The sequence below is a fragment of the Orbicella franksi genome, chromosome 1 (genome assembly GCF_964199315.1).
Source record: "Orbicella franksi chromosome 1, jaOrbFran1.1, whole genome shotgun sequence".
Classification (NCBI taxonomy): Eukaryota; Metazoa; Cnidaria; class Anthozoa; order Scleractinia; family Merulinidae; genus Orbicella; species Orbicella franksi.
In genome coordinates this window covers 30,129,349-30,141,523 of record NC_138145.1, presented here as the reverse complement: position 1 = coordinate 30,141,523, position 12,175 = coordinate 30,129,349, and the positions used below count along the sequence as shown (strand labels likewise).

Here is a 12,175-nt window from a genome sequence, read left to right as displayed (position 1 = left end):
GACGAAGAAGGAATTATTTCAAAAGAGCAATAAAATGAAGTGCTTACCTACGACTTTAAGTATTGTGGACGCAGAAGTTGTTCCTGCCACGTTTGTTACGGAGCAGACATACTGCGCTGAATCTGAGGGCTGTAAGGCCATGAGTACAAGTGAGCCGTTAACAATCTCATATCCTGCGTCGGGCAAAGGATCACCTTCTTCATCCAGAACAGTCCACTTAACATCAGCTTCAGGAAACGCCGAGTACTCGCAAGCTAACGTCACTTCCGTCCCGGACAGAACCTCCACTATGCCTCCAACCGGAAGTGTTCTAGATTCTCTGTTATACCATGAAAGAGTAGCGTCCGATGAGACTATTGTAGGGAGAGTGGGCTCTGCAAACCAAGCAGAATTATTCTCTTGGTAACGCTTCAAATGATACTCCCTTCAAGTGCACCGCGTTTAATCTAAAAGTAGCCAGACCAGTTGTGACGATATTTGTCAATCGTCCTATATCAATTGTATAATTCTTATTTGACTTTCGCTGCTTAAACAGGTCGAATCACTAGTCTCTAAATATAATACACGACCAGTCACTTTACTGTATCTATTAGAAGTTGATATGATGTCTTTAAGTAAGAAGCAGAAATGAATGAGATGAGATAAGATAAGAACCTTTATTTAAGTGTCAAAGTATTTAACCCTAGCGGAATAACTGGAGACACTAAACAAGAATGAGCCTACAGTACTAAAATGCTAAAAATGAATGATTTACAATACTAAAATAGTTAAAACTACACCACTAAAATAATAAGAATAAAATAAGTTAGTGAATCAAAATCTAATGCTCTGCGACTCTCACCAACGACTTCCAACACAGCAGCACTGGTGTCCTCGCCAGCCTTGTTGACGGCGCTACACGTGTACTTTCCAGAGTCTCTCGTGTTAACGTCATGAATGGTCAGCACACGCCCCTCCTGGTTCACGTCAAATTTGTTGGCTGGTTGCATGTCATTACTACTGCTGTTCCAAAAGACAGACGGTTCGGGAATCCCTGATGCCACACACCGGAAGTTTACAGTGGTCTTCATAAGAACTTTCAAAGTACCGCCGACGGCTACTGTTATTGGTCGTCCGTTATACGATTCGACATCGACTGGGTCGCCTCTGATCAAGGGCTTCACTGGTACTAGAAGGAAACAAGGAATTAAAGGAACTACGTCACGGTTTGCTCATTTGGAAAAGTTTAGCCTAAATGTTTCAATTTCGTTGTTTGTAATCCATGTTCATCTTGGCCTTCTTTTACCATCCTTGTTCCTTAATGGTTTATTATCATCTCTTTGGTGCTTTTCTATTTTAGTAAACTACTATTTTTCAATTTAAAGATTATTTTGTACGTCACCAAAATAGCTCAAAATGCCGTGACTGAGCTTCTTTAAGATATACATGTATGGAATATAAGAAAAGGAGAAACTGCTCTGCAACTTTCTTCCAAATATCTTAGCTTCAATTTGAACTTTCTATAAGAAAGGTTGGCGGTTACATGGTAAAAGAATTGATCGCACACTCCAGAGGAAGAGCTTCAGGCCTTGCTTCCCCTGACACGATGCATTACGGACGATAAAATCCAAGTTGATATTAAAACGTCGTCAACTTTGAAGCATAATTTCGAGAAACTCAAAAACATAAGTTGGCATAGGAAACTGGAAACTACAGAATGTTTGCATTTTGTAGACCAGTACTCGACAAGTAAGAAGACCTTACAATATCGATGACTGACAAATGAATTACAATCCGATAAAACTTTAACACGCTACGGACCCAACTGAAATTTTGCAACGATCAACTTGCAACTGTGTTCCTGTAAGAAAACACCTCTTTTAGTTAGGGTAAATCAGGTTGACATTTTTTTAACTGCTGAGAGCCTTCCTGCATGATTAATAGTTTGGATCAACACCCAATATCTTGTTATATTTGCATACCCATGAAATTAAGGTAAGTTGATTTCTCGTCGGATCCTGCTCCGTTACTAGCCGTGCACGAGTAGGTACCGCTATCAGACCATGTACCGTTCAACAGCACAAGGGTATTATTCACAATCCGCAAGCTGCTGCTGGTGAGAACTAAACTGCCAGATTTCTCCCATGTTATCTTGGGAGCAGGATTGCCTGTAGCTGGACAGCGTACATACACTGCAGATCCCTCCAGAGTCTCCAGATTATCACCAATGACGAGCTCGTGTCTCACTGATTTAAAGTCCTTGAAGTTTTCATTTGAAGACAAGATCTTCGGCTCAACTGGAACTGAAAGACAATAAATAAATGGAGAGCGATGCTCATTGTAATGGCTAAATTTCCATCACAACTGTTTGCTTTGGTTTTTATAGGTCTATTCATTTGTTAACATATCAAACTGACAGGACACTCCGGCTGACTTCATGCAATGCTACTCACTTACGTTATCCTTCATACTTTGCGTCAGTAGAAACCCGGCAAATCCTTAACGGCATTTAAACGCTCTCAGTGAAATTGTCGATGTTAACCACATGCATAGTAACACAAGGGTTCATGAATTCTATTTCTTTATGCTTGTGATCTAAAGAGCTCGCATAAACTGTAGCCTCTAAGCATCGTGCAATGCTGTAAAGTCAAAGGAGTGGGAAACTTTCAGCAAGTATACCATATATACATTTTTGGAGTAAATATCGAGGACACTGTAACACACGTTTTCATGTTTATCGATCTCTTTCGGGAATAAATGAATTGCGGTCATGAGGTTCCATGACAGTGCTTTAGTGATCTACTAAACCTTTTCAAGAATAAGTGCAATGTTACTGTGACGAATTTAGTTCTGTTGGAAGAAGACCAATGCCAACAATTCATTTTGCCCAGCATATATTATTCATTATCATCCATCAAATATTTTCGCTCGCTCGCGATTAGGGTAACGTGACTGCATATTCCCCGGCTAAGACTGAGTGTGAGTGTGTGAGTGAGAACTTTATTAAAAGTGTCAAGAAAAAAAAAAACTTTATAGCCTGGGAATAAAAACACCATACTAATTAGGGAACACTGCTAAAAACTATACTAATACTGGGGAATATCCTAGTGATATTTCCCAATTTGAAGTATACTCTAAACACAATAGCCTCCATTTGGAGCGAAAATATGCTGGATATTTGTCCTTGGGCATTAGCTGTTCTTCAAAGCTCATAGTTCTCAAGCTACGCTCTGTTCGCTTCCCGGAACAGATAATGTCCGCGGACAAATATCCGAGCGTATTTTTGCGCTAAGTGGAGGCTACTGTTTAATTAGCTCACGCAGAGTTCAATACTAACCTATAAGAGACACGAACGTAGTCCTTGTGTCCTTTCCATAAGAATTATTGGCACGGCAGGTATAAGAACCAATATCCTCTGGTGTGACATCACTTAGGGTGAGTGCTGGACTCTTCAACTTTAGTAACCGACGATTTCCCTTTTTGACTGTCGAGCCGTTGAACAACCACGTGACTGTTGCATTGGGTAGGGCTGTCACTGGACAGTGGATTTCAACACTGGTTCCAATGATAGTGGTTATGTTTCCACCAACTACTATCTTGACTTCCTTTTCTCCACTGATTGCAACGATATTTATCTTTGGACCTGTTATTCTAGGTGCACTGCCATCTAAAGAAGGAACAAAAATGTTGTTTGAAGGAGTATAATATGCGCATTTGCCAAAAACCAGTGAGCACGCGTTGGTGATTTCTTCAAAGTTAGGTTAACACGCATCTTCTCCGCATCTTTGTTGTTACAGTTTGCCACTTAATAATCAGGTGCTACCAGATGTATCATATCCGTTTTTGTCTTGATCGGAAAGGATGAAGGCTCCTATGGAAACTGTGCAAATTCTTTATCAAAATATGACTACTTTTGCTATTTAGATTATCTTAGCGCTGAAAAGAAATTATTCATTTATTTGTTTATTTGTTTATTTACCCAAGACATTGATCCGTATATCTTGGTTATCTGCTCCGTCTATGTTGGATGCGGTGCACTGGTACCGACCAGAGTCGGATAGAGCAAGTGAACTTATAGTGTACAATGAGCCTCTGGTATCCAGTGATCTGTCATCTTTACTCCAAGAGATTTGAGGCGTTGGTACACCACTTGCGTTACATCTTATGGATAACGCGTTACGAGCGACTATCGTGACACTGAAGCCAACATCCACAATGAATGAACCACTTTGAAGGATCTGCAAAGACTGGTCAGCGGTAGAGATTACGGGCGAAGAGGTTTCTGAAACGATTTCAAGAATACATGAACAACTTAATTCTGACCACAAAGAACAAATAAATTCACTCAAGCTAAACGTTATTTTCCTCAATATTTCTAACTACCAGCTCACAGGAGGGGGTTATTTTCAGCACGATATCGTGCTCCAAATTCCTGTAGTGAAAAAAAATTAAGCAGGAAGACCAAACAACAGTGAAGCGGGGAGTTGATGTTTTCTAACAAACAAGAATGCGACTGATTTTTAAGGGGAATATATTCTTAATCTATAAGCAAAAGTGTGAGTCAAACTCGATGCCCAAGCGGTTGACAATAACACGAATGCAAAGTTAAGTTGTGGTGTCTGTTCATGGTGAAGCTTTTAGCGATATGATTCATAATTTATGCAATACACTGACTTACTTGTTACATTTACCATGGAACTGGCCCCAACTTCTCCGGCAAGGTTCACAGCTTTGCACAGATACACACCGATATCCGCCTTAGTCGCGTTTGTGATTATCAAAACCGAGTCCTTGACGAGCACGCGACCATCTGTCGCCATGTTGTTATCTTGCCGACTCCAAGTGACATCTGGCTGAGGTACCCCACTCACGTGGCATTCAATGGATACTTGAGTTCCACTCAGGACAGACAATGCCTGTCCAATTCTTATAGAGACGGGTTCTCGGTTATCCAGGGACCGTACAGCCACACGGGATGCGTTTATCTGCGGTGCTCCCGGAACTACAGGGTTAGAAAGCAGATAAGCAGAGAATTTTAGACTAAGCATAATGTTCAATGTATATAGAAAACTTCACTCATCCAAACAACAAGAACATGGAAAATATTCTGTTTCCATAAAGCTGTGAAGGTAGCTTGACGTGGGTTTTGTAAGACTTTAATCGATTCTCTAGTCATCTTGTTCATTCTTCCTGTCTCAACTACATCAAGCAACAGAGATGACCTTTATGGAGCATTCTAAACCACGTTTACATACATTTCCCCTCAAGTGATGTCACAGAACTACCATAAACAGCATGCACTGAGTCCATCACTCATAAACAACAGAGGTTGCCATATGAAGATTTTTCTTAAGTGAGGCGTTTGTACACGCAATACTAATAACGGAACACCCCGTCTACAGCTATCGTTATAAACTTCTGAAAAACCATTCTCACCAAGTACAGTAACAAAAGATGAAGCGCTGTCCGATCCCAATGGATTACTGGCTTTGCACGTGAACTCTCCTCCTTTCCGATGAGATATACTTAGTGTAAATAGTGTCCCTGTGTCCTCTTCCACATTAAGCATCATACCAGGCTCTACAGGGACACCCTCTCGGTACCACTGAATAGAAGGTTTGGGAAATCCAGTGACAGGACAACTGATTTCCAGTCCTGAGCTGGCCAGTGTGGTCAGATTGGTTCCAACTGTTATTGCGAAGAAGTCGATTCTCAGATGAACCCTGCTGTCACGTGACCCGTTGATATTAGGAGCTGAACCAGCTAGTCAATGAAATCAAAACGACATCAATTAAATGTTGTTAACCCTAATAACAATTTCAGCTTCTAAATAGCTTAGGAGTGGTTAGCAAAACGGTTCTCGGATAGTGAACTCAGAGAGCTGTAGAGTCGAAAGGGGCACATTAATTTACCCACTACGAGCCTACCCCCCCAAAATGAAACTTTCTGTGATAACGCTATTGTTCATATGTGGAGATGTGGAATGCAGATGTTAAGTACGGATGAATACTATGTGGGCTAATGACACATGCCAAAGTTGACGATCCCGCGAAATTAGCTACTCCGCAAACGCTTTGAATCGGAAGTAGTCAATGACATTTGTATCACCTTTGTCACTAGGGTTTCCTCTGTGGTCGAACTCTTAATCAGTGAATTAAATACCACTGCTGGTGACTAGTCCCAAGTCGTTTCTTACAAGAAAAACGTACAGACTGGGGATGATACAGACACCGCCAGCGGACTCGCGCAAGCTAACAATGAGAGTTTGTATTTTAACAGCAAAATAACTTAATGCATAATTACCCAGGATTTTAAGTTGTGATGTCGCTTTGACTTCTCCAGCACTGTTTCTAGCAATACAGCTGTAGTTTCCGTTATTGCCATGACTGGTGCTGTCTATAGTGTAGAACTTGCCGCCCCTTTGCACTTCCACTCCATCTCTTTCCCACGTGACCTGAGGGGCTGGAATTCCGCTGACTTCGCAAACCATACTGACTCTGTTACCAGCTAGAGTTGTTACTAGACCTCCGACGGGCACTGATATGTTCTCGATCTTGAGCACTTCAACGTCATCTTTATTAGTTATTATTTTGGGAAGCTGAATGGCTGAAATAGGAAAACGGAGAGAGACGGCCAGACATAAGAGGTGGTTACGGACTAAGCCACTTTGTTCGTGATGACGCAATATTAGTTCGAGTCATCGCGCAACGTTTCTGTTCACTGCTCCATGACGCATATTTTCAATCAGAATTAGGCGAGAAAAAGATCACAAGATGGTAAACGGTTTATTCGTTAGTCTCATGCAACTGTAGATGTCTCCTTTGATTTCGGATAACTCCAAATAATTTTTTTGTAGAAATGAATGATCTCACAAGTCCTTCAATAGAAGAATGTAAGTTAACAGACCCTCATAAGCTCAGTTACCATAAAAATCGATGAAAGATGAACTAAATTAGAAGAAAAAGAACAACGCTCCCAAATGTTTACATTTTGTTAAATGCCTCTGTGTAAAGTAACACCTACCTAATACTAACAGGTTTGTACCCTGCGAATCGAACGAACCCACAGGACTTGTTGCCGTACACGTATACCAACCAGTGTCATTAGAGTCTACAGATGATAGGCTTAAAATGGATCCTTCCGCTTCCAACAGAACACTATCTTTAGTCCATTCAACGGATGGAGTTGGAAAACCTCTGACACCACAAGATATTGACACATTGTTCCCACTGATTGTGAGAACTCTGCTTCCAATAACAGCCTCTATTGATTTCGGCTCAAGAACTTGTACATCTTCAATTCCTTTCCGAATGATTTCTGGCGGTGTAGGAACTGAACGAAAACAGAAAAAAAAAACGACTTAGACCATGATTGCATAAGATTTTTCCACCAGCAGGATGTGAAATTGTACTTGCTTACCTGCAACGGTTACGTTTGAAGACACTGAAGCTCTTCCTGCGGTATTTTCTGCGGTGCATATATAGTTTCCACTGTCAGAAGTTTCTATTTCAACTAGGACGAGAGTTCCGTTTTTAACACTCATCCGACCATCTGAAGGAAGAGTCTCGTTTCCTCTGGTCCAAGCAATCTTCGGAACAGGAACACCACTTGCCTCACAATGAATTGACAACTTAGTATCGATTATGGTGAGAAGGTTTTGTCCAATGGTAATGTTCACTAAATCTTGACTAAATGACGTTACATCTCCAAGTGAAGACGCAATGTGTGGTCGCACTGGGTCTGACAAAAATTGTATGGATATCAAACTGGTAGTTGTAAATCTAAGTATGTCTAATTATGATAACAATGGATTGCAAGTTACTACTAACTGAATTACTTGTGGGAAAGGGAGTTACTTTGTGTAAGTGTAAAATCACTTCCAGTTGGGTTATTTATTGGAAAGGAGTTCTAGGGAAAGTTATCAATATCCGGCAAACTTGTCAGTCGCGAGTTAATCTCATCATGATCTCCTTTTGCAACTAAAAACTATGGCAGAATTTCTGATACAACTTGAGTGAGTTCATCTGAACGGAAAAAACAGTTTTTTTTTCTTACGCCAGTCCTGTCTGAAAAGTCTTTTAGATTTAGTTAGCTTGCTAAGTTTTTTCTTTAAAAATGATTTCACGACCCGGAGAACCGGCAAATTCTATTTTGGGCAAAATTTGATATCAAGTGTACAATTAAATTACCAATGAGAGTAACTTGAGAAGACACCTCATCCATTCCAAACACACTTTGAACAGAACAGGAATACTTTGCACTATCCACCACCATTGCTACTTCAATAACCAAAGAATTATTATCGGCAATGAATGTTACTCTATCCTGTTCAAACATTTGAGCTCCGTCCTTATGCCAGGTAACAGATGGTGTTGGTACGCCACTAACTGGACACCTGATGGTGATGGTGGTGTTTGAAGCTGCTGTCACGTTATCACCAACGTTCATAGTCACTGGACTGCCATCGCCAACAGGAATCTTAACTCCAATCTTGCGGACATCGATCGCGGGTTTAACGGGCTCTGTGTGATTTAATAATAGCCCGATTACTACAAATTTGCGTCAGTCTTTCAAGCGACAGCAAAATATGTGATACTAGAAACCCTATCGGTTAGAGAGGATCTACAGGTTTCGTGCCTTGGACATTCCTTTCGCGTTGTCTTCTTGAGCATATATACAATAAACACTATACCTGCTATTTTACTTTCGCACAGGGTTCTCTCTACACAGCTATATAAGTTTGTGCGGACGAATGCATAACGTACAAAAATGCTGCTGGTAACCTGCGATAGATTAGCATCTCATTCTGGGGGATCCCACGCTACGTCATTCTGTGCCGATTGTTTCCGGGACAAATTTGACGGCTTGCCATGCAGATTATAACACGATGCACTAAACATAACAAGAGGTATTGTAACAACACGAGTAGGCGTCAAAGTAAAGGTACCATACAGGAAGACATAATGAACTTCAATATTCTACAAGATATTAACTTTACACAAGGAGAGATTGTACCTGAACAGGTAATACAAAATCATCAAAGTACCCTTACCAACAATCTTCACCGCGCTTGATACCCTGTCTTTACCAGCAACACTATCTGCAGTGCACGTGTATTGAGCGCTGTCTTCTTCACTAGCGTCACTGATCAGCAATGAACCATCATCTTGAACTGTGTACCTGCCATCACTGGGGATTTGTTCACCATCTTTTGTCCAGGTGACAGTTGGTGTTGGTACACCGCTGGTGAGACACTGAATGGTAATGCTTGTATTGACAAGTGCTGTTAGGTTATCGGCAATGGTCAAAGTGATGGGACTTTGATCTTGAGCTTCTATCGTCCTTGGTTTCTCAGGAATCTTTATTTTAGGCTTAGAAGGTCCTGGGAAGGCCATAAAAAAACACAACTTTTGTGAGACCCATTGTACGGACAATGCACTACTCGTCATAGAGCAGGATAGAAATGGGGCTTATCACCCCAGTTTTGAAACCCTTTAGCGATGAGTTGTGAGGAGGCAGAGAATTCGTTAAAGATACGTTAGACATTTTGGAATTTACACATTAATTATCGGACCTGTAACTCTTCGTTCTTATACTAAACGAATGGCGGTTAATCTGCCACAATAACCTCAAAAAACCTGGATTAAACATTTACCCATTACTCTGACTATGGAGGATAAGCTGTCTTTCCCGAAATTGTTTTCAACCGTGCAAGAATATTTTCCACTGTCCACTCCTTTAGCTACTCGGATGATCAATTGCGGTTTCTCTTTTATGAGGGAAATTTTCCCTCCAGCAGTTACTGGGACTCCATCTTTCTGCCAGGTGACAACTGGTGCTGGTACTCCACTCACTGGACATCTGATGGAGATGGTAGTGTTTGAAGCTGCCGTCACGTTATCACCAATGTTCATAGTCACTGGGCTGCCATCACCAACGGGAATCTCTCGTCCAGGTTCGGGCAGCTTTATCATTGGTTTCATTGGCTCTATGGCAAACAAGTGTATTTAGTTGGAGTTAATGCACAGCCATATTTACAAAGTTATTCAAAAGCACCTTGGCTTAGCTATCAAAATGAAAACCATGGAAAACCTTACCAACAATGTTAACTGTGCTTGAAGCACTGCCATTGCCAGCAACATTGCCAGCGGTGCAAGTGTATCGAGCACTCTCTTGTTCACCAGCTTCATCTACCAGCAGTGAATCATCATCCTGAACTGTGTACCTGCCATCATTGGGGATTTCTTGGTTATCTTTTGTCCACGTGACAGTTGGTGTTGGTACACCGCTGGTGGGACACTGAATGGTAATGCTTGTATTGGTAAGTGCTGTCACGTTATTGCCAATGGTCAAGATGATTGGACTTCGATTTTGAGCTTCTATCATCTTTGGCTGTTCAGCTATTTTAACGACAGGCTTCTTATGCACTGTAAAGAGAATGGACGATCGAATGAATGCATACTGTTTCAAATGTATGGTACGGATAAATAGCATCACATATTCATCAACAACTGGACAAACACATAATCAGACATTAAATGAGCATTTGTATAACTTGTGGCCAAGAGGAGTAAGAGGACTATAAATAACAACAGGGAAGGCTAATAACAAATGCCAGAAATGTCTTAATCAGCATTTACCGATTATCTCCACAACGGATGTAATGTCCTCTTTTCCGAAGTTGCTTTGAATGCTACAAGTGTATTCTGCACTGTCGTCTACATCTCCATTTTTAATGACCAAAGAATTGTCAGTTGTGATAAAAAGAATCTCTCCTTGGGTAACACGTGCTCCATCCTTTTTCCACGTTACATCTGGTGTTGGCACCCCACTAACTGGACACCTGATGGTGATGGTAGTGTTTGAAGCTGCTGTCACGTTATCACCAACGTTCATCGTCACCGGTCTTCCATCACCAACGGGAATCTTTCGTCCAGGTTTAGGAACCTCGATGACTGGTTTGACAGGGTCTGCAACAAGTAATCACAAATGACGACTTTGATAAATTTAACAACATTTCGGTGCTGTAAAGGAGCAATTTTACATTGCATAGCTTAGTGAGAAAGACGTCTAGGGTGGATGTTACAACGCAAACCTGCAGTGCATTATTGAGAAGCGAGCCTCTTTTCGAATATGAATCGATGCGACAAATAAACAGGTAAACAGGTCAGGTAAACAAGTTATTTTTTAGCCAACATGACCAGAATAACCTTTTCCCTCGGAACAAAGTGGCACCTGGTTGCAAGGTTTTAGAACTTACCAACTATCTTCACTGTACTCGACGCACTGTCTTTACCAGCAACACTCTCAGCATTGCACGTGTATCGAGCGCTGTCTTCTGCAAAAGCTTCGTTGATCAGTAAAGAACCATCATCCTGAACAGTGTACCTGCCATCATTGGTGATTTCTTCACCATCTTTTGTCCAGGTGACACTTGGTGTTGGTACACCGCTGGAGGGACACTGAATGGTAATGCTTGTATTGGTAAGTGCTGTCACGTTATCAGCAATCGTCATGGTGATGGGACTGCGGTCTTGAGCGTCAATTGTCTTTGGTGTACCATAAATATTTACTACAGGCCGGGAGGGTTCTACGAGGAACAGGTCCTTGTTAATCAAACATCCACGTTTTCGTTATTTACGTGACACAAGTTCATCATAAAACCTTATCTCATGATAGGTTTTAGAGCACTCCAACAAAACAATCAAGAAGTTACAAAGGAAGACAAATCGCGTACGTTGAAGATTTAGACAAGAATGAACTATGCTTGAGTTAGCACTAACCTAATATCGTGACGTGAGAAGAAATATCATCTTTCCCAAACTTGTTTTGAACACTGCAAGTGTACTTGGCGCTGTCCTCTACTTCCGGTCTTTTAATAACCAGAGTGCTGTCATCAGTAATAGAAAACCTATCTCCTTCAGTCATTTGGACGCCATCCATCTTCCAAGAGACAGAGGGCTTCGGTACCCCACTTACTGGACATCTGATGGTGATAGTAGTGTTTGAAGCTGCGGTCACGTTATCACCAATGTTCATAATCACTGGACTGCCATCACCGACGGGAATATTTCGTTTGGTATCAGGGACCTCGATCATTGGTTTAGTTGGCTCTGTGTGTATAACACAGACTATGAGTAAAATTTTTAAACAAAAAAATATTTAGCATTCAGCTAACACAGCCATGAGCTTTACT

At 41.2% G+C, this 12,175-nt stretch overlaps 1 protein-coding gene across 1 annotated transcript in view; it reads right to left on the bottom strand.

Annotated features, from left to right (window-relative positions):
* Positions 1 to 12,175, bottom strand: part of LOC145502319 (hemicentin-1-like) — a 68,451-nt gene that overhangs the window by 23,187 nt on the left and 33,089 nt on the right. The window contains exons 33-49 of the mRNA XM_081481581.1: positions 11,763 to 12,092; positions 11,240 to 11,569; positions 10,620 to 10,949; positions 10,077 to 10,406; positions 9,635 to 9,967; positions 9,032 to 9,361; positions 8,169 to 8,501; positions 7,399 to 7,719; positions 7,003 to 7,311; positions 6,283 to 6,585; positions 5,416 to 5,742; positions 4,658 to 4,981; positions 3,959 to 4,261; positions 3,317 to 3,646; positions 1,962 to 2,282; positions 842 to 1,168; positions 48 to 374 (exon numbers count right to left, since the gene is read on the bottom strand). Of these exons, the coding sequence (XP_081337707.1) occupies positions 48 to 374; positions 842 to 1,168; positions 1,962 to 2,282; positions 3,317 to 3,646; positions 3,959 to 4,261; positions 4,658 to 4,981; positions 5,416 to 5,742; positions 6,283 to 6,585; positions 7,003 to 7,311; positions 7,399 to 7,719; positions 8,169 to 8,501; positions 9,032 to 9,361; positions 9,635 to 9,967; positions 10,077 to 10,406; positions 10,620 to 10,949; positions 11,240 to 11,569; positions 11,763 to 12,092 (5,508 nt within the window). The remainder of the gene's footprint in view (positions 1 to 47; positions 375 to 841; positions 1,169 to 1,961; positions 2,283 to 3,316; positions 3,647 to 3,958; positions 4,262 to 4,657; positions 4,982 to 5,415; positions 5,743 to 6,282; positions 6,586 to 7,002; positions 7,312 to 7,398; positions 7,720 to 8,168; positions 8,502 to 9,031; positions 9,362 to 9,634; positions 9,968 to 10,076; positions 10,407 to 10,619; positions 10,950 to 11,239; positions 11,570 to 11,762; positions 12,093 to 12,175) is intronic.